This window comes from Ursus arctos, unplaced genomic scaffold (assembly GCF_023065955.2).
Source record: "Ursus arctos isolate Adak ecotype North America unplaced genomic scaffold, UrsArc2.0 scaffold_27, whole genome shotgun sequence".
Taxonomy (NCBI): domain Eukaryota; kingdom Metazoa; phylum Chordata; class Mammalia; order Carnivora; family Ursidae; genus Ursus; species Ursus arctos.
In genome coordinates, this window is record NW_026622952.1 from 12,747,768 (window position 1) to 12,769,067 (window position 21,300).

Here is a 21,300-nt window from a genome sequence, read left to right on the forward strand (position 1 = left end):
CTACGGGAAACTTTCAGATCACTTTGGCAAAGGCACCCTGGTTTCCAGGGGCCCTAAATAAGAGTATAAATTTGATTATCCCACAGAGCGTGATATTCTGCAACTGGGTATCACTTAGGGTAAACAGTAGTTAGATCCCTCAGAACTCGGAAGGCCTACTTGTGGATAATTATGTTTTAGATGATCAATCTAAAACCAAAACCTGGGAGTTCATAACAACCTAGTGACCCTTTTAACCTATGGTTAGTCAGTACTTGGTGTCTGTAGCAACCTGGCTGCCTGAATCAAAACACACCTTTCCTGGGCTGGAAATGGAGTGCATCTTTAAGTCCAGTAGGTGGCCAGGAGAATGAAACTTGACCACCGATTCCCTCTTGAAATCAATGCCAGCAAGAAGCTGGAGCTTGACCAAAGGCTGGTCAGTTTCTCTTGCGCAGCGACCAGGATTAAACTCCTGGCAGACCATTTTTATAATTGTGGTAATGCGTTTTCACAGTGGCAAGACATGAGTGCAGAATCACAGCAGGCCAGCAAAGCCTTCTTTGGAAATGAGTTGATGGGCTGTCCTCAGCGGGGTTCATTGTTGCAGTTTGGTGTTTCAGGTGATGCTTACAGAATAAGAAAGAACTAAATCTATCGATACTTTATTTAAAAAGAGTAAAATAATCAGGGTATAAAACTTACAGGGCTCTGACCCACCCCTACCCCTCCCCCACTGCCTTTTGTGTTACAACCACCCAGCGCTAAGGGATTTATGCTGCCACAGATATGTGGAGCTCTTGAGCCTTTCTGTCCATGAAGCCAAGCTTGTATTACGTGGGCTCAGAAGAAAGGTGGCACTTCCTTTGGGGGCGGACAGTGCGTGATCCCTCTGTTCTTGTCTCAGTGGGGAGTAGGGTGGTCACAAAGCGAGAAGACCTCTTTGACTGAAACCAGGATGGTCCTGCTCCTAGGGCCTTAATTTAGAGTCATGGATGCCTGTTTTTGGTTAGGTTTTATTTCTGACGTAAGTACAGAGAAACACGGATTCCTAGTCAGAATTGAAATGTGAAGCAAATTAAATAATATATACTTCTGCTAGGTCAAGCTAGTTCCTGTGGAGCAACAGGCAGAAAAACAGAGTCTCTAAGGACAAAAGGATAGGCTGGACCCAGGGTTCATACTTTCAAATGAGGGCAATCTATTTGGACTTGTGTTCTTTTTTTTTTTTTTTTTAAGAAATGGTTTATGCTCATGAATATTTAAATGCTTACACGTATAAATATATAAAATGAAAGTTCTCTAATACCATCTTCCCTCCCTGCTATTAACATAAGAGTAATTTAGTAAACATTCTTTCAATACCCCCCCTTTTTTTTAGTATGTATTAACTTATAAAACCACTTGAAAGAATTAAACTGGGATGGCCAAATTCTGGTGTTTGCTTAATAGTCAGGAGCCTTGTTTTCAATCAGTAGACACGGATGTCTACTTGCCATTTTAAATGTGCAAAAGTAGTGAGTTTTCAAAAAAACTGTGGATTACTCAGCATAGTTGTTGATTTTGGACTTATTCATACCAAGCATGTTTAAGTCATTATGAATTGAAATGTGAGTGATTCTACTGGTAACTGTATTTTGATCATTCTTTCCATGTTAATGAGTGTACAGTCCTTAATTTTTTTGTGATGTGTTTGTCTTTCGGTCTGCGTGAATTTCAGTCTTTGTTTTTCTCCCTGGATTCTGATAGTTTCTTCTTTCTTTTTCTTCTAAATTTCTGTGTCCTATAATGTTAACTTTTTCTGCCTTTTTTGTCATGTGAGTGTTTACCATTTGGAGTTGTAGCCGTACCAATACGGTGGAGCCTGGGAAACTTGGTTGCCTCATTTTGTTTGCCGTGTTGTCCCGGAGGTGTTGCCATGCAAATACTGTCTCCCATGAGCACACAATGTTACTTAGCAGATTTCAAAAGTAATTCGAGAGAGATTTATAGACTACCTACCCTCTGCCTAAGACTATGCTTACACAGTACCAAATAAGAGACTTCAAACTCTGAAACAGTCTTTGAAAGATCTTATCTGTAAATACACTGTGTGATTCAAAGAATGGTCACTCCAAAAGAACGACTTAAACATATAGCACATTTGAAAGCTGCTTTTGGAGTTTACATTTATTTATAGGTTTAAGAATGTGGGTGGATGGAGAGAAAGCTAGCAGAGGATAGATTATCATAGAAGCACCTCCATGGGCTTTTATTCATTAGAATGTTTTAAATGAGTCACTCACATAGTTATTCATGAGTCATTAAAACATGAGAAATAGCCTTTCCCAATCCTGTGAATTTGAGATGAACCTCGGGAGGTTAGCTCAGAGCAGCTAGAAGTGATCTGCAACATCTTTTTATAAACAACTAAAACATACACAGAAAATGCCCGTAGGCCCATAGTCTTTGGACACTATGGTGTCTAGCAGATGTGGCCACTCGCTGAAAAGTGTGATTATTCTCTGCTGAAATTAAGCATGTGTCATTTGGTTTCTGTTTTCACGTCTAGATTACCTGCAAGATAATGCGTGTTCTTTGTTAAAGGTAAGATCGTTCTGGGGCACCCGGGTGGCTCATTCGGGTGAGCATCTCTCGGTTTTGGCTCAGGTTGTGGGATGGAGCCCCATGTCCGGCTCCGTGCTCAGGGCAGAGTCAGCTTGGGATTCTGCCCCTCTCCCTGATCACATGTGCGTGTGTGCGCGCTCTTTCAAATAAAATGGCTAAGTAAAATCTTTTTAGAAAGAAAGGAAGAAAAGGTAGGACCTTTCATTTCAAGGCCTATTTTGACCTTTCTAGCCAGGAAAACTCAAGACTGACATAATGACTTGACTTAGAGTTTATTAAACTAGAGGTCAGTCACTGAGGGGCGCCTGGCTGGCTCAGTCAGTAGAGCATGTGATTCTTGTCTCAGGGTTATGAGTTCGAGCCCCATATTAGGTATAGAGATTACTTCAAAAATAAATAAAAATCTTTTAAAAAGTCGCTGAAATGTGCCTTGACTTTCTCGGTGGGAACTGGCAGTGCCACTGAAGAAACACATGGTTAGTTTTATCCAAAATATAACTGTGGCCTCCGTAGGGAATGCCAGCTAAATGGCTGAGCAAAGAAGGCTCCGTGCTCTTACTGTCCAGCGCAGGAGATCTCCCTTGGAATTTATTTTTTCAGTTCTGTTGTAAAAATAAAGTTGGAGGTACATCCACAGAATCCATTAGAGTCCCTTTGGGATAGAGCTGTCAGCAGCTTCATGTCTTGATCTTCTATGAGGCATGTTGTGTCCTTGACTAAGAGATGTGTTTCCCGGTGTGTCTGATAAAGTAAGCATCTGTGATGCTACAGGCAGAGTGCCAGGCACATCTGTGTCCGTAGACGCTGCTCGTAAATTAAGGGCTGCCCTGGACAGTGACTGACCTGCCACAAAGTTCACTGGGTGTCATTCATTTGTTGTTTGGGGGGACATTTTTTTTCCTGAGTATCTGATCATTTATTTAGCGCTCTCAAACTTTTCTCTCGCTGTTGGCTGCTTTGTGAACACACTAAGCTTTCTGTTAACGTAGAAGGTCCTTTACGTCCTGTCTCCTTCACTGACAAACCTCACTGCAAGCAAGAATCCCGTTTTACCTTCGTGATTTCCACAGACACAGCAAAGACAAAACCCACAAGTGTTTCTCCGTTTAATGGCTAAGATAAAAAGTGTGGCGGTGAGAAAAGTGGGGAAACTAAGCTGTTTTCAAATGTCCCCGAGGTCTAGGTCCCAGTCACTATAGAAAAGCATGAATTAGATATTCAGGAAGAGGGTTTTTTTCCATATATTATCCATGATTTTTTTTTAAAGATTTTATTTATTTTTTTGACAGAGACAGCGAGAGAGGGGGAACACAAGCAGGGGGAGTGGGAGAGGGAGAAGCAGGCTTCCCAGTGGAGCAGGGAGTCTGATGCGGGGCTCGATACCAGGACTATGGGATCATGCCCTGAGCCGAAGGCAGATACTTAACTACTGAGCCACCCAGGAGCCACCATGATTTTTTTTTTTTTAACTTAATGGAATTTCCTAGTCTGAGGAAGTCTAGAAAGGATTCAAAGCTCATAGATTCCAATCACTTGGATTTAAGTGACCTTTAGTTGTATTCATAAATACATAAATATTTAAAAATTATTTCTCCTCGTCAGTTTGCTCTGTCAGAGGAGAGACTATCTCTTCGTTGAGAGATGAGAGATCCTGGCAGGTTTTTGAGACTGTGAGATTTCATTAGATTATGGAAAGTGTAACTCATGTCCCTGTAAATAAAATGCCAGACATTTTAGTTGGCTCCAGTTTGATGGACAAAACAGTTGCTTTGAGCCTCTTGTCATTGTGGGTGAGTGGCAAACTTAGGGCTAATGGGAATTCCATTTTTTTTCATGTATAATAATTTGAGATACTAAAATAAGAATCCCTTCTAATTCTGAAAATATTTACATTAAAAGTTTTCTCCATAAACTTTAAAGTTTTTATTGAAGTAAATATTGATATTGCTTATAGTTTCCTAAAGAAAACAATAAAAAAAATAGGCAGTTCTCAATCTAACAAAATAAAGTAATATATGCATATTATAGAAAAAAAACCAAATAAGCAAATGAACATTAAAATCACTTCGCCACTCGGGGTAAATCATATAAATATAACCATTTTGGTGTCTATGTCCTGCAAAGGTGTGTTAGCCCTCTCAACACATGTGTGTGTTGGTGTTTTACAGAATAAAACCGAACTTTTTCCTTGAATAGAATTTTTTTCTTGAACATGATTTTTATTGGTTGCGTAATACATTTTATTGATGTGTATGAACCTTAATTTATATCAAGTAATATTTTGTTGATAACCCCCCAGGGTTCTATTATATTTTGTTGGTAAATTGTTTGACTTGCAAGTTTGTGGAGTTTTTTTTCTTTAGCACAATACTATAAATGGTATTTTGTTTTCTAAGTTAACTCTCTGATTTTAATTGATACCTGTTACATAGCTAAGCTTCCCAGGGCTTAAACCATAGGATCTGCTTATTGCATTATTTCCTGGGAAATCTCTGTAATCCAGTCAGCACCTGGCATAGTGTCAGAAATATTGGGTACTCAGCAAAATCTGAATGAATGGGAGCTGGGATTCCCTCTCTACTCAGGTTGTCCTGGTTAGAGCGGCCAAGGACGGGTGGTGTTTACTTTTTTGTACTGTGGGAAGAGAGTTGTGGATGGCAGGGAGGGCACACTGGATAGCAGGATTCCTTCATCAGCTATGTCTTTAGCACTTGTCCATAATTTGGCTTTGGCGTTGGTAAAACAAAATCTCTGGAAAAAGAGTCTTTATCACTGGCAAAGCTGAGGGAGATGGGAGAAAGCAAAAGATACATTCAACAACAAATGTGACCTAATGGACATTTGTAAAAACATACTCTCCAAGAGCAACAGAATACACATTTGTTTTTAAGTGCACACAGAGCATTTATCGAGTTCTGGGCCTGAAAACAAGGAATTGAAGGGCAGTTATTTTTTTTTGTTGTTTTTTTTGGTTTTTTTTTTTTTTTAAGTTCAGCATATACCTACCATATCATTCAGCCCTTCCACTCCTAGGTATTTAACCAAGAAGAAAGAAAACATACATCCATACAAAGAGTTGTGCAAATTGATACATGAATGCTCCTAGCCATTTTATTTGTAAAAGCCAAAAACTAGAAATAACCCGAATGTCCCGTCAAATGAATGGATAAACAAAGTCTGGTGTATCAGTACAATAGAAGACTACTCATTAATAAAAAGGAATAGACCATTAATACATGCAACAGTAGGGGCGCCTAGGTGGCACAGCGGTTAAGCGTCTGCCTTCGGCTCAGGGCGTGATCCCGGCGTTATGGGATCGAGCCCCACATCAGGCTCCTCTGCTATGAGCCTGCTTCTTCCTCTCCCACTCCCCCTGCTTGTGTTCCCTGTCTCGCTGGCTGTCTCTATCTCTGTCGAATAAATAAATAAAATCTTAAAAAAAAAAAAATACATGCAACAGTGATGAATCTCAAAATAAGTTATGCAAAAGTCAAAAAGCCAGACAAAAAGGATACATACTTTATGGCTCCATTTGTATAAACCTTTAGAACATATATACTAATTAATAATGGCAGAAGGCCGATCAGTGATTGCCTGGGGATGCGGACGGAAGAACCAGGGTGGCAGGAAGCTTTTGGAAGTGGGAGATAGGTTTATTATCTTGATTGTCATGGTGGTTTCACAGGTTATACGTATGTCAAAACTTTAACAAATTGTAAACAAAAAGTACGGCATATTATACAGTTGACCCTTGATCCATGTGGGGGCTAGAAGGCACTGATCCCCTGAACAGTCAAAAATGCACATACAACTTTTGACTCCCTTAATACTTAACTCCTAATAGCCTACTGTTGACTGGAAGCCTGACCTGTAACATAAACACTTGATTAGCATATTTTGTATATTGTATGTATTACATACAATATTCTTAAAATAAGCTGGAGAAATGTTATTAAGAAAATCATAAGGAAGAGAAAATACATCTACAGTACTATACTGTATTTATTGGGGGAAAATCTGCCTGTAAATGGACCCACATAGTTCAAACCTGTGTTCACAGGTCAACTATATATCAATTCTAGCACAATAAAGCTATCTAAACTATGGATAACAATAAAATAAGGCCTTCGTGATTCTGAGGCTGTTTACATCATCATAATGTTGATTACACACCTACAGGCAAAGTGGCATGACCTTTTACTGTATGCTGCATCAGTAAAAGGGCCTTGCGTGCTGATTTGTGCTTCTTCACAACCAGAATCAATGGAAAGCATTAGGGTTCTAGAAGGTCTCCCTTTTCACACTGAGGAAAACTCTGGATTTATAGACGGTTAACAATTGAGAGTTTTTCTTTAAGTAGCAGCATGATATCTAATGAGGAACTCAATCATGTTATATCAGCCAGAGAAGAGAAGAGGAATAGAAAATGTGGGGGTGAAGTCAAACTCCTAGAAACAGAGTAGAATGGTGGTTACCAGGGGACCAGGGTGGAGGAAAGGAGATGTTGGTCAAAGATCACAAATTTCCAGTTAGAAGTTGAGTAAGCTATGGGGATCTAACGCACAGCGGTGTGGTTATAGGTAGCAATACTGTATTATATATACTCAGAAGTCACTGAGAGTAGATCTTAAGTGTTCTCACCACAAAAAAGTGGTTAATTATGTGACACAGCGAAGGCAGTAGCTGACACTATGTGGTAATCATTTTGCAATATGTAACGTAGTGAATCACTACATCATACATCTTAAACTTACACAATGTTGTGTGTCCATTATATTACAAAGTTTGGGGGGAGGTTATAAAACTTGACTGAAGGCACACAAAACTAAAATAAGTAGAAAGAAAACATGGTGGTGATAATTCAGTGATTTCTCCTTGCCTCTTGAATGAAGACCAGATCTCTGAGCCAGTGACTTGCGATGTCTCCTGTAGTCGGATCCTCAGCTGCTTGTTCGGTTTTGGCTTCCCCTTCTCCCAGAATCCGCCGTGCTATTGCCTCCTTCACTGCCTTGGTTAATGCTTTTCTGTGCCTCTGAGTTTTTTCCATTTCCCCTCACCTTCTAGATCCATGTGGTGGAATTTTACCTATCCTTTAAGTTCCCAATCAAATGCTAACATGTTTTCTCTGATCCTCCCAAATGGAAGTATGTCATCTGTGTTCTCTATTTTAGTAGACACTAATCCCATAATTTGTATCTTAGGCCTTATGGGTATAGGTCAGTGAGGTCTTCCTGCTGTTTTTGGAACGGAGCAGATGAAGTACATCTTGGCTGCTATTTGGGTGTGTTAGGAATACCTTTTTTTTTTTTTTTTTTTTTTTTACATGTATTAAAATTATCAGGGTGCCTGGCTGGCTCAGTAGAGCATGTGACTCTTGATCTCAGGGTTGTAAATTTAAGCCCCACGTTGGGTGTAGAGATTACTTAAAATACTTTAAAAAATTACTGTAATTATTAATGCCAATGAGGGAGGCAAGGACAAAACAAGCAGGAAAAAGCGAAAATTGTTCTGATTTTATTTTGAACCATGTTCTGTGTTCATTTGATTTAGAGCAGAGAAGTGGTAGATTTACTGTTCTCGTGACTTTTTCTCTTAAGCTGATATTTTAACTATGTAGGCCTTCTCTTCCCTTCATAGTGTCAGAACCAGGTATTGGCTAAGTGGGAAGGGAGAAATCAGTTTGTAAATTTAAATCAGCTAGAGGTAATTCACTCTGAGTAATCCCGTAGAAATATCCAAGAGCTGGTCTAATAGTGTCTTAACATGAGAGTGTTCATCGGGTTACGGAAAGAACACGAATTAGGTAGGCTTTGTGAAATACATAAAGACATGTATTTTTGAGATTACAAGGGAGAGCTGTTGTCCAGATTGTACAGTCTCATGACCACTTCTCATTTATTTTCCAGGTCCGGACCCTATTTGTCAGTGGTCTTCCTCTGGATATCAAACCTCGGGAGCTCTATCTGCTTTTCAGACCATTTAAGGTACCTTTTCTTTTTCAGAAATTATAAAAGGAGATAAAAAGTGTGTGCATAAATAAGCCTCAGGGGGGTTTTTGCAGGAAGAAATGATATGTTTGAGAAGGCATCTTATAACATCTTATAAAGTGACTTTTCTTTCTTTCTTTTTTTTTTTTTTAAGGATAGTTAGGAAAGGAGACTTAACAACTCAGTTCTAGTATTTGGTCTCAGGAAAGACTGAAATTCCCTTTTGTCCTCCCCAACAGCTAATCTAGAAAAGTCTCTTTTCTTACTAATAATGGGGATATGCGTCTGGTTCTGTTTAGAACGGTTTAGTGTCCTCCCTGTTTATCATTTGCCAGTTGGGAGTTTTCTTCTGAGTACAGCTCACTAAAAATACTATTAATTACTGTTATTTATATTTCCAGTGAAATAACATAAGTCAAGGCCTATTTCTGCAAGGTTTCTTATTAGTTGAAATATTGTTAATACGATTCTTTGGGTACATAGTAAGTTAATTACATTTCCGTGAACTAGACTAAAAACCTAACCACCATTACTTAACAGGAAATTGGACTAAAGCTGAAATAGCCACGCTGCCAAGGAGAAACCTTGAAGGCTAACCTGTAGAGGATAAGAGAAAACTGGTACTGGGGGGATTTGGGGCTGGAGGCCTAGGCCCCCAAGGAGAACACCTGGAAGTCATGCTAAATTCAGGGCTTGTGTCTGGTCCCTGAGAACATGGTAGAAGCAATGCCTGGCCAGGGGCACACTTACAATTAGGTGGCAGACCATCTTGATTAATGATTAAAGATCCATCCTGTTGAAGCAGGACCCGAGCCACAGAGGCAAGACAGTTTGAGGGACAGGATCTAGCCTTTCAAGGAGAGGGAGAGAGTAAGATGTGACAGCTGAAAACAGCTGGGTAGGAAAGGAAGAAAGAAAGTGGAAGGGGCAGCCAGTTAAAAGCCAGCAAAGCTAAGAGTCTAGCTTATGTGCCAGGAAGGCACCATGTAATAATAGGTCTGAGTGTGTTCTAACAGCCGTCCCCTTGCTGTAACAATGATGACAGTACAGAGGGAAACAGAAGGGTTAGACATGAGGTCAGCTGAGAGGAAGTGGGAAAGAAAGAAGATGTTGGGGGTGGGGGGAGTGTCAGCATCATAGAATTTCCTGAGTATCTTCTGCAGGGTTGCCATTTTTACTATTTGTCCCTTTCATATAAGATAAGGACTTTTTAAGTGAGTTGATCTTTTTAATGGACAAAATACTGTGATGTTTTTGTATGTATGTAGAGAGATTTAGCCAGCAAGCCCCTCATGAATTATTCCACTTAATTTTTATCAGTACCCTTTAAAGCGTGTTGGTCTCCATTTTTTAAATGAGGGAAATGAGGCTTAGAGCAACTGAATAAATTTTGCTGAAGTTCACACGTAATAAATGGCAGGGCTAGGATTCAAACCCCAGCAATCTGACTCTGCCATCCATGTTCTGAACTAGTCTGTGGTACTGCTTTTCTGTTCGTGTCTAGAGAGCACAATATATTGCCACCAGTGGTGGTGTACTTGAGTGAAATATCCATTTGTCCTTTGCCTCTGAGGCCTTCAGGGTATTTAAACCTCCAGGTTTTTCAGAGAGAGAGAGAGAGCACCTTGAAAAAGGAAGAGGCAGGGCTGTGAATCATGACCTCTCTGGCCAGAAGAGCTCAAGGTCTTTGAGGTAAAATGTTTACAGTAGCTAATTGGTAACATAGTTCTCTGCTGGGAAGATAGGAGGATGAATCAATCCCAACATCCTGCCCAGAAACCCCAACGCGAGAGTCAGGACCCCGGTACATTCCTAACAACCCTCTTTTAATTAAAAGTCCCTGGAGGCTGACCCTAGTCTGCAAATCTGTCTTGGCACTGATCTGTGCAGTGGTCAATCATGTCAAGTGGTGTTTTTCCCCTCGTGTCATCCATCAGTGCAGCCACCAGCCATTGATTATTTTCAGAAATAAACACACTTTGTTATCCTTATCCTGAGGAGCCAGGAGGGGTGCTGGGAGGGAGTGAAAAGGGAGGGTTTCTATCCCCCTTGAGGGTGGGCTGGAGTAAGAACCCAACCAGGAGTTTTTGTATGTCCCAATCCGAATGCCAACATGAAAACTCTCTGCTTCACTAAGTAAGCAAAATAACAGAATTTAGTATCACTCCCTGTGTAACTTTTCCTGGCAGTTTTGAAATTTCGAGTAATAAGTTCTACGTAGGACGTTCTTGATGTTTTAATGTTACTTTGTAGCAAAACACGTGACCAAGTCCTCACATACTTACCTTCCTATCTTACTAAATTTACTCCCCTTCACTGTCCTAGCTCTGTAAAATGAGAAAGACCTGTTGACAGAGGAACCTATTTTCCAACCATTGTACGATTTCATGGGAAAAAAATAAGGAAAACAAACCTAGATACACATGCCTACATTTCAAGGTGTGATTTGTTTTAGGCCTGAAGTACGGACGCATTGGCACATACGTGCATGCATCTGTAAAATCTGCTTTCTCAGTTAACTTGAGGCATTGGTAAGAAGAGTTAGCCGGTAGTCCTAATGGACTTATTTTTACTTGAGCAAGATGCTATTACAATTGCTTTTTTTCTCTAGTAGTTTTTTTCCATCTAAATTTGGTTCTTAATTTTCAGGGCTACGAGGGTTCTCTTATAAAGCTCACATCTAAGCAGGTAAGAATTTCAAACTTGCATATAAATGATCACTTCCACAATAAATTTGAATTGACTTTCTATAAGAATGTTACTGGGTCTCAGCATTCTCCTTTATAATTCTCATTAGGATTGAATTTTTGCTGTTGATTTGAAATTAAGTGTGAGATTGGTTAGGAGTTAGCACAGGAAAATGATTCACAATTCTATTGTCTCCAGCTAGAATGTCTTGAGACTATCCCTGAGGAAGGCAAACGGCAAACATCGTGCATTCAGCATGGTTATATCGGGATTGTCTGATTATTCTAGAGAAATCATCCAAACCCACTTTTATTCCCAATTCTTCCTTTTTTAAAAAGTAAGGTTAAACAGGCAAACTTTCTCAATTAGTGTATTTGTTGGTGAAGACTCATGCTGTATTTCAACCTTCTAATAACCACAGGCAGAGTCCCAGGTCTAGGGTAGAGCACAGAAGGTGCAGAATGGAGAGTGGTGGTAATCAATGACCCTTATAGTTTCCACAGGCTTCTTGAAATTTTTGGCTGTATACTCTCCTCCCCCCCCACCCCCCCGCCCCAACCGCTCCGAAAATGCTGAATACCCAGCATGCTCACCTCTCAGTTGCTTTTCATCTCTCAGTAAGGTATTCTCTGATTCGTCAGGAATAAGCTATGTTGCAAGCATCTTTCTGGATTAAAAGATTGAGTCCCAAGGGATTATCACCCCTCTCTGTTTAGTTGGAACAATTTGGTTTACACACCTAGTTAAACACAAGACTTTTTAAAGTTATCCCTTGGGATTTGAGATAGAAATGTTCATTTTATAATTTTGATCATTAAGTGAGAGTACAGGGCTTTTATCATTGTGTCATTGTATTCCTTGCACTTACAGTGTACCAAAAGGTGATTCGGTTCTCTTTCCATTTTAAAAGATGAAGAAACTGAGGTACAGTGAATTTGATTTAGGAAAGTAGAGCCTCTTGACCCAAGTTTTCCTCTATTCTCTTGTTCACTGCTGCTCACCTTCCAACCCCTTCTAGATTTTTTTTTTTTTTTTTTATGATTCTCTCAATCCCCAGCTGTGCCCTTGAAGAACCACCCTCACAATCCCCTTTGATTCATGTTAGAAATTTGGCTAAGCCACTGCGTCATGATTCTTTTGAACTGGCTTTCTTATTTCTACCCATTGCCTGTGGTCATTCCTTTATCTTAGCTCTTCGGTTTGACATCACCTTTGACCCAGAAAAATAGATACCTCCTGATTTGTTTTTTCTTCATATTTTTTTCTTTCCTCAGCCCGTAGGTTTTGTCAGTTTTGACAGTCGCTCAGAAGCAGAAGCTGCAAAGAATGCCTTAAATGTAAGTAGTAATGATGTAATCATGGGTGTTTCCTTGCGAGGTGGTGGGAGGCAATAGAACTTCTTTGGACAGGAAATCACATGGGGGGAATATGACTGCTCATTCTGATAGAGAGGGATTCATCCATTTTATTAGCCATCTAAAGAGATTTTTCCTTGAATCGTGGTCGCAGGTACAAACTACTGGATAATGCTTTGCTCTTCTCCAGCCTTTGCTGTAATGCTCAAAATACCTGACAATGTCTCATTCGCATTTAGCCCAGTCACTCCCCATGGTAATGTGCAGCTTAGTTTGGCCATCGTTTTACTCTCAAAGGTTAAGCCTAACCCAAGAGTAGATCAAAACTTGGCTTTCCTCATCTCATGAGGCTTCCATTTTAGGTATGCAGGTTTGTGTTTTTTCTTTGTCTTTTTCTTTCTTTTTTTTCTTTTTTAAGGTTATAGTCTTTATTCTCACTGTTGTCCCCAAAGACATTCTGCATTGTGTAATAATAAATGGCTGTCAGCTGTAATTGAGTGGAGATACCTGTATTTGGTTTGTAGGCATCTTGTGTGCCGTATGTTTTGAAACTTTTGCCAGCTTCGTTTTATTTTATTTTTTTATTTTTTAAGATTTTATTTATTCATTTGACAGAGAGAGAGAGACAGCCAGCGAGAGAGGGAACACAAGCAGGGGGAGTGGGAGAGGAAGAAGCAGGCTCATAGTGGAGGAGCCTGATGTGGGGCTCGATCCCAGAACGCCGGGATCACGCCCTGAGCCGAAGGCAGACGATTAATGACTGAGCCACCCAGGCACCCCTGCCAGCTTCATTTTAGAAAGTATTTTTCCCCTTTAGTATGCTGAAGACCGAAACAATTTAAGGGGAACCAAGCTGCCAGAAGGTGAAAGGAAGCAGAATTTGCGTTCCAGATGCAGAGGGCTGATCCTGAGGTGAAGAGTCCTAGTGAAAAGCCTGGCTCCATCCTGCTCCAGGCAGTCGGCCTAAGTGGCCATGAATAAGGGTTGATGAAAGCAGCCAAAAAGGGTTAGGGTGCTTCTTAAAGGGCAAGTGGCCACTTGACTGGTTGCGATCTGAGTGTCGAGGTGTAGGCCCTTATGTTGCTATGGAACCTACAGGTGCCCCTCCCGGCCGCCCCTTTTGAGCCCCTGGACGCTAAGGCAGACGGTGCTGAGGAGGGCTGTAGGAGAGACCTGGTAGCCTGGAGACTTGGAGGCCCAAGGGGAAGGGCCTCCAGAGGGGTCCGTTTACTCAACATGATGGTATCATTGGGACACAATCTTGAAAGGTTTTTAGGCTTTGAAAAAAAATGTACACACTCTTAGAAGAAATGGTTTGCTTCTTAGTGTTGGTTTTTCATGAATGACTTTGGAATCCGGGAGTTCCGAAGAGCTCGGGATTTTCCTGGATTTGGGTAAATAACCTCCTGGTCAGAAAAACTGTTTGTCTTCTACAGAACAAAATGTAATATAAATCAATTATTTAGTGTGTACTAATGGTACACACTGAAGCACAGTGTCTGATTCACTATTTTGATATAGAAATTGTTTTGATTTTATCATTACATAGGTAGGGCCAGAATTTTCTCAGTATAACCAAATTTTAAGCCTCTCAATAAAACTAGGCTTCTATTTAGATAGTGGTTTTCTTTCATTCTTACCAGATTGCGTGTTTCTAGCTGCAGAACTGTTCCAGGTCCTTCAAAGTTATGTTAGGTGAAGTTTTCACCATGCTCTTTTTCATTGTTCTTCTAAAGGAAGTAACAGCAGTTGAAGCTTGTTTACAGAATGGGCTCTCTGTGGCCTGCCTTGACTGTCTGAGGAACACTAGGCTTTTATCTGGCGAAGGCAACTTTCCCTGATGGGCTTTTGTTTTATTTTTTATTTTTTTAAGATTTTTAAGATTTTATTTGAGAGCTAAAGAGAGCACGAGGTGGGGCTGGGGGGTGCTGGTCAGAGGGAGAAGCACACTCCCTGCTGAGCTGGGAGCCCTATGCAGGAGTCGATCCTGGGATTCCAGGATCATGACCTGAGCTGAAGGCAGACGCTTAACCGACTGAGCCACGCAGGCGCCCCTGTGTTTTTGTTTTATAGAAGTTTGTTTTTAAACTGCTTAAATGGTCACAGTCACAAACAGTGTTTCCTTGCCTCAGTAAGCAGGGGTACAGCGAACAATTTCACTTTTTCTTGGTGCCCGAGGGTTATATCCGTACCAGCAGTCAGGTTTGGAGCCCACCTGTACCATAGTGGTAGAGGTGTTTAAGTCCATCCCTAGGCCGGCTGGCCCCATATTATTGTGCTTCGTGTCCTGACATCTGGTTTTAGGTTCGGCTCTTCCTCTTTCTCACTGGCAGTAAGCTTTCCTTTAGCAGCATCTTCTCCCTTATTCATTAATGTTCTTTTGTTGCTCATGTACTAATAACTTGGGAAGAACTCCAAGCGAAACTGTTCAAATTCTGTTCTGTGGATCCCAGGGTAACCCTTAATGTTTGTGAGTTACTGAACCTGAGCTTTCTTCTGCTCAGAGGCTGACTCGTGAGTGCAGAGCATTTATTGAGCTCATGGTTGATTTTTTTTTTTCCTTGACATTTTTAACTTTTATATATAAGGTATTAGAAGGCCTTGTAACTTTAGAAACCACCCTATTGTTCTGGGAATGGAGACCTTGAAAGGATGGATGGCTCAGTCAGGAAGCATAGGTTTAAAGCTACAACTAGAAGTCAGCCTTTTGCATCTTAGTCCTGTCTCCTTTTACAACATCTTGCTGCTTGCTTGGTCCATGGAATGTTGCTGCATTTTTCCTGGTGGCAGTGACAGACTATTTAATTCATATCGTCCAGGATGAATGGCCATGATAAAGTCTGGCATATGTGACAATGGAGCAGGATTTCTTTTCTCTACAGAGAAAATGGGCCCGTTCGGGGTAATGTACTTAATCTTGAAGCTGACAGATTTTCTCTCTATGACCCAACGTGTTACGCTCTCTTCAGGGTCATCTTTCTAATTGGTGAATTAAAAACATACGATGCTCACAGGCATTACAAAATTTTCTCCTCTCATGTCATTTGTTCAGGCTTCTTTTTAAAAGCTTCTCCTCACATTCCTTTGGGAGAAAGTTCCATGTTGTAATGTTTTGTTTTATTCCACTCTTGAGAAACTAAAACCTCAGTCCAGTAAGTACCTCCATATAGAATAGGTCAGTGTCATGAACCACTTCTTCGTGCCTCTTGTTATTTCTTGGTCTTGGTTACTGTCTGGTTCAGTTATTAGTATTAATAATTAGTCTTTTCCCAAATGACTGATCTTTTTTTAAATCTTATTTTCTTCCATTTTTGGATTATGCATCAGTTTGATAATTTTATGGAAAAACATGCTCAGATTGAATTAAGTGGTAACATTGAACTTTTATCAGGAGATTACTCAAATCTTCTAAAGTAAATATAATATATTTTGTTTGTACAGCAAAAGCTCCCAAATTAAGCTAAAAATAACCCAAACCCAGACTTCCCTTCAGGTTATCTGTGGTCTCATTAATCCACAGGATTAGAAACTCCATCCATTCTTTAACCTGACAACAAAATATCTGACCTATCCTTCACCCTTCATACACATTTGTAATTTCCATACTGGCAGCTAGCTTCCTATTTTCCACGCGTATGGAAGGGGGTGTTAATAATCCAAAGTATCCAATTATTTTTAGGATTTGTTTATAATTTTGGAATGTAAATCAAATATGGTGAGTGATATTGAGAGTTAGCCTGGTTTAGTATAAATTTGTGGAAATTTTGAAAAGAAACACAGGAAATAGAGTAGGTATAAGGGTAAAGACCCTGAGCAGAAGTGAGAATAAGCCATCCCTGGCTTCCTATTAACTGTGAAGACCCCAATATTGCCACTGGTGGCTAGTTAAAATCTTGGTTTAATAAAAGCAATTTGTAGTTAATACTTCAGATCAACAGGCTTGTCGTTGTCCTTGCTTGTGTAAGTTTCCATAGCGGGCGTTGTCCTACACTGGTGTTTGGGAATCATTCGTCTAAAGTACAGTTGACCCTTGAACGTCACAAGGATCAAGGGTGCTAACCACTTCCTGAGTAAAAACAAAACAACAAAACACACAAACACACACACACAGACTTTTTGATTCCCCCAAAACTTAATAGCCTACTATTGACCAGAAGCTTTATTGATAACATAGTCAACACATATTTTATGTGATATAGATAGATAGATATAGATAGATAGTATGTTGTGTTTTTACAATTAAGTAAGCTAGAGAAAACAAATATTAAAATCGCAAGAGAAAATACATTTACAGTACTGTACCGTATTTATAAAAACAAATCTGCAAGTAAGTTGGCCCAGTAGTTCAAACCCATGTTGTTCAAGTGTCAGCTGTACTTGGAAAGGTTGGGTGTGGGCTCTGGAGTACATGTGCATTTTGTGATCCCTCTTCGCCTAATTTTAAATAGTTGTTACTGGGCTAGGTTTTATCATTGACTCTATTGTAAATTATTATATCAGAATTAGAGAAGTCTGATGTAATCAAACAATGTACATCACTGTAAGCTGCCTTCACAACTAAACATCGGGTGAGCACAGTAATTGGCTTTACTCTCATATTACACTATTTGATGTAAATGATCTGTAATTATTGCACCCCCTAGTCTGTTGGATTCTTTTTAAAAGTTTGAGTTGCAACTCACATACCATATAACCCATTTAAAGTGTGCAATTCAGTGGTTTTTGGTATATTATTTTTTAAATGATATATTTTTAAAATTGCCATTTTAATGATTAAGTGCACAATTCATTGGCATGAATTACATTCACCATGTTGTTGTGCAACCTTCACCACTGTATTTCCAAAAGTTTTTCATCATCCCGAACAAACTCAGTAACCATTAATCAGTCCTTCCAATTTCTCCTTTATTTTAGCCTCTGGTAACCTCTAATCTATTTCCAATCTATTGATTCACCTATTCTGGATACAGAAATATTTGTCATTTTGTATCTGACTTCTTTCCTTGGTGGGATGTTTTCAAGATCTGTCCATGTTGTAGCATGTATCAGAACATCATTCCTTTTTTGTCTGATAATTCCATTATATGGATCTCCCACCTTTTGTTTATCCATTCATCTGTTGATGGACACTAGGGTTATTTCCACCTTTTTGCTCTTGTGAATGAAAAAGTCCCTGTTTTCAGTTGCTTTAGGTATATACCTAGGAGTGGGATTGCTGAGTCATGCGGTAATTTTATCTTTAGCTTTTCGAGGAACTTCCAAACCTTTCCATAGTAGCTGCACCCTTTTACATTCCCACCAATAATGTATATAGGGTTCCAAATTCTCCATATCCTCACCAATACTTGTTTTTTTTAATTATGATCATCCTAGTAGGTATGAAGTGATCATTGGGTCCTTGATACTTTTTGACGGATTGCAATAGATATGGGTTCTTTTGGACTCTCACATGACTAAAAATGTTTCTTTTAACGAGGATTAGTAACATTTTTTTGATGGCAATTCTAATTAATAGAACTGTGTTACCATTAAATTGTTTAGTTTACCTGATAATAAAGTAAGGGTGGGGGAAAGCCAACCATTGGGTGATTCATTTAATAAGGTAAGACTTAGGCTTTATATTTTATGTGCAACATGCAAGACATGAAGGGAAGGTATATCCTCAAGGTCTAAAAAGACTTTGGAATAGAGATTGAAAGGCAGTTTGGTTTTGAAGAGGAAAATGTGGCCGTCCTGCAGACTTCGAATGCAAAGAAGCCTTAAGAAGTGGAAAATGAAGAGAAATTGAGGACATGTCTATTAAATTCTTTATGATTGAGGAAATTTATCAGTTCAGTAGCATGTATGATAAAGAATTTTTAGGAGAATTTTCAATTTGTAAGAAAGCATGTTGAAAAGGTGCTTCATAGCTCACGTGTTAAAAATAGCTGATCTAATCAGGGAAACTTTGGCTTTTCCGTCCCCATAAATTCCTGGCATTAAAGTAAACACTATGGTTATTTATATCACAATGATTCCAGCCTTGTGCATAATTTCAGTTTTGTTGAGTGGCCTGAGCTCTCCCAAATATCAAATTACTAAACAGTATGGTATAATTAATTCCTTAGTTCTATACCAGGTTCCTCATCACAGATAGGGGTGTTATTCACTTCCAAAGGTGTTAAAAGGAAATCACCAAGCAAAATCACTTGCAGATGTTCTAGCTGTGAACCTCTACCCCGAGTATACTTTCTTAGTGAAAAGATGTGGCCATAAACTACTGGTACAAACTCTTTGAGTACAGAGGGACGGACAGCAGGGCAGTCAAGATCGGCAGTGCCCGCACAAAGACATTCTGGCTTTGGTTTGACAGAAGTCTGGACAACAGTCTCTGTTTCCTGTATCACAGGTTTTCCTGACAGGTTGTGCAAGTTAGGACTTTTGATCTTAATATTTGCACAGCTTGCGAGTTAGGTGAATTATTTCCACTAAACAAAAGTTTTCACCAACACAAGCATCCAGATGGCCTGTTTCAGCTCCCCCTCACCAGGCACTATGTCAATATGTTTCTTATCAGTTTTAAAATTTTCTCCCTAAATTTCTCTTCGCCTATTGCTCAATGTGGTTGAAGAGGCCCAATTAGTGCGATCCCAGCTGGGACTTTTGGATGGGAAATATGCAAGGCTGCCAGATGAGATCATGAGTCCGATCTAATGTTTATCGGTTAAATCTGTTTATAACTGCTTACTCTTGACTTGCAGAGTTCTAAGGCAGCCATTTGACGTCACTGGGCTGGGGTGTATGCCGGTGCCAGTCAGTATAGAACTGCCATGATGCAGGGTTATTGGACTCTTCTTTTTCTCAATGACTACACGCTTGGGGCCTGACAAACCGCTCAATCCAGCTAGCCCCCTGGACGAAATTTGAAGTAGGCTTCCACAAACGTTACACCACCAAAAGTGACTCATAACCCAAATACAATGTAAAAAAATAAAAATAGTAAATGCCCAGTGCGTGATTGTTTAATAAGTTCTAGAATCTGTCAGATCATTTTTCTGTGCTTTTCTTTATGATGTTCCTGCATTTTTGGATGGTTCTATAACCTCCCTAGGGTAGTACAGCACATAATTTGAAAGTTCTGGGGAAAAAAAAAAAAAAACTAAGGATAAATGAGAAGAATTTGTTAAATTTCTAGTTAGAGCCTTTGCTTGAAGAAAAGTAGGTTAGTTATTTTTAAAGATTTTATTTATTTGAGAGAGAGAGGTACAGAGACAGATGGTGAGAGAATATGAGCAGGGCGGAGGGGGAGAAGCAGGCTCCCCGCTGAGCAGGGAGCCCGATGTGGGGCTTGATCCCAGGACTCTGAGATCATGACCTGAGCCTAAGGCAGATGCTTCACTGACTGAGCCAGCGAGGCACCCCAAAAAGTAGGTTATTTAAATCTAAGCATTCACATAAGAAACTGAAAAACACAATGCTACTGAAAGAAATCCTAAGGAAGTTTAAAGAAAGAAAAGTAGCCAGAAATGTTAGCATCATCCTTTCCCCAAGAAAACCAGCAGAAAGAGCCACCGATTCTCACAAATAACGTGGTTTACTCTAATGATAAGTGTACGTGGAAATCTCAAGTTCATCAGATATCACATGGCTATGTGAAACAGCCCTCAGACTTTGCATAGCGGCTTTTTTTGAGGCTCTAACTTATTTGAACGTAAACTCCCTTTTAAAAATGCTGTCTTGTATTGACCTTGACCTTTCTCCATGGTTCTTCAGGTGTTTCAGAAATGCTGAGAATCTATTTGCCTCTATTGTAAATGTAAGTAGAAAATATAGTTAGTGTTTGTGGAACACGAAGTGCAAAGAATGAGCTATTTGCTAGGACTCTTTGCGAAAGGAGCCAGGCCAGTTTTAGAATGAAAGCTCTCTGGGCCATTCACATTGCTGATTGTCCTGCAGTGCTGCACATGTTGGCACCTTAAATCACTCTTTATTGTAAACTCACTTTTATCTTTTTTAGTGAATGATCATACCATCCTACTGACTAGGGGTTACAGCGCTCCCTTTTACGCTGGCTTTGTGTTTCTGATAATAATCGACACAGATCTTAACTTTTGGTCCACAAAGCCTTTGTCTTGTTCTGTAACTGGAATGCTTTAGAAGGTCTTAAAGACTTGGGGAGTGGGAATGGGACTTGACCCCCTTAAAATGGAATAGGGTGTTTTGATAAGACCTTTGTCAATGGTTGTGTTATTTCCTTACAGGTACAAATACTATGAGGTGTGTTCTTTCTTTATAATTAGTGTAAACGTTTCATGCCATTTTTAGTGGATATGTAATATTTATTACATAGATTTTTTTTTAATTACAGAACCACAATCATCAAGGATTTTTATATACATAAAAATAAGCAGGGGAGAAGAAATAGAGTAAATCCTTCTGAAATATGAAGAAATATATATCTGCATTGTAAATATGGGACTAGGAATAAGAACAGGTTTTGGTGGTTTTTTTCTTTGAGAGGGAGAGAGAGCACACGCATGCTTCCACATAAGCAGCAGGATCAGAGGGAGAGAGAGAATCTTAAACAGGCTCCATGCCCAGCGTAGAGCCCAATGGCAGCAGGGGGCGGGGGGGGGACAGCTCCATCTCACAACCCTGAGATCATGACCTGAAACCAAGAATCGGACGCTTAACCTGCTGAGCCA

At 39.8% G+C, this 21,300-nt stretch overlaps 1 protein-coding gene across 5 annotated transcripts in view; it reads left to right on the forward strand.

The window, feature by feature from the left end:
- RBPMS (RNA binding protein, mRNA processing factor) overlaps positions 1–21,300 on the forward strand; it is a 165,999-nt gene that overhangs the window by 64,644 nt on the left and 80,055 nt on the right. For 4 of the 5 annotated variants that reach the window (XM_057303576.1, XM_057303574.1, XM_026508371.4 and 1 more), the window contains 3 exons: positions 8,493–8,570; positions 11,223–11,261; positions 12,536–12,598. In XM_057303576.1, the coding sequence (XP_057159559.1) occupies positions 8,493–8,570; positions 11,223–11,261; positions 12,536–12,598 (180 nt within the window). The other variant, XM_057303575.1, reaches the window with a different exon arrangement.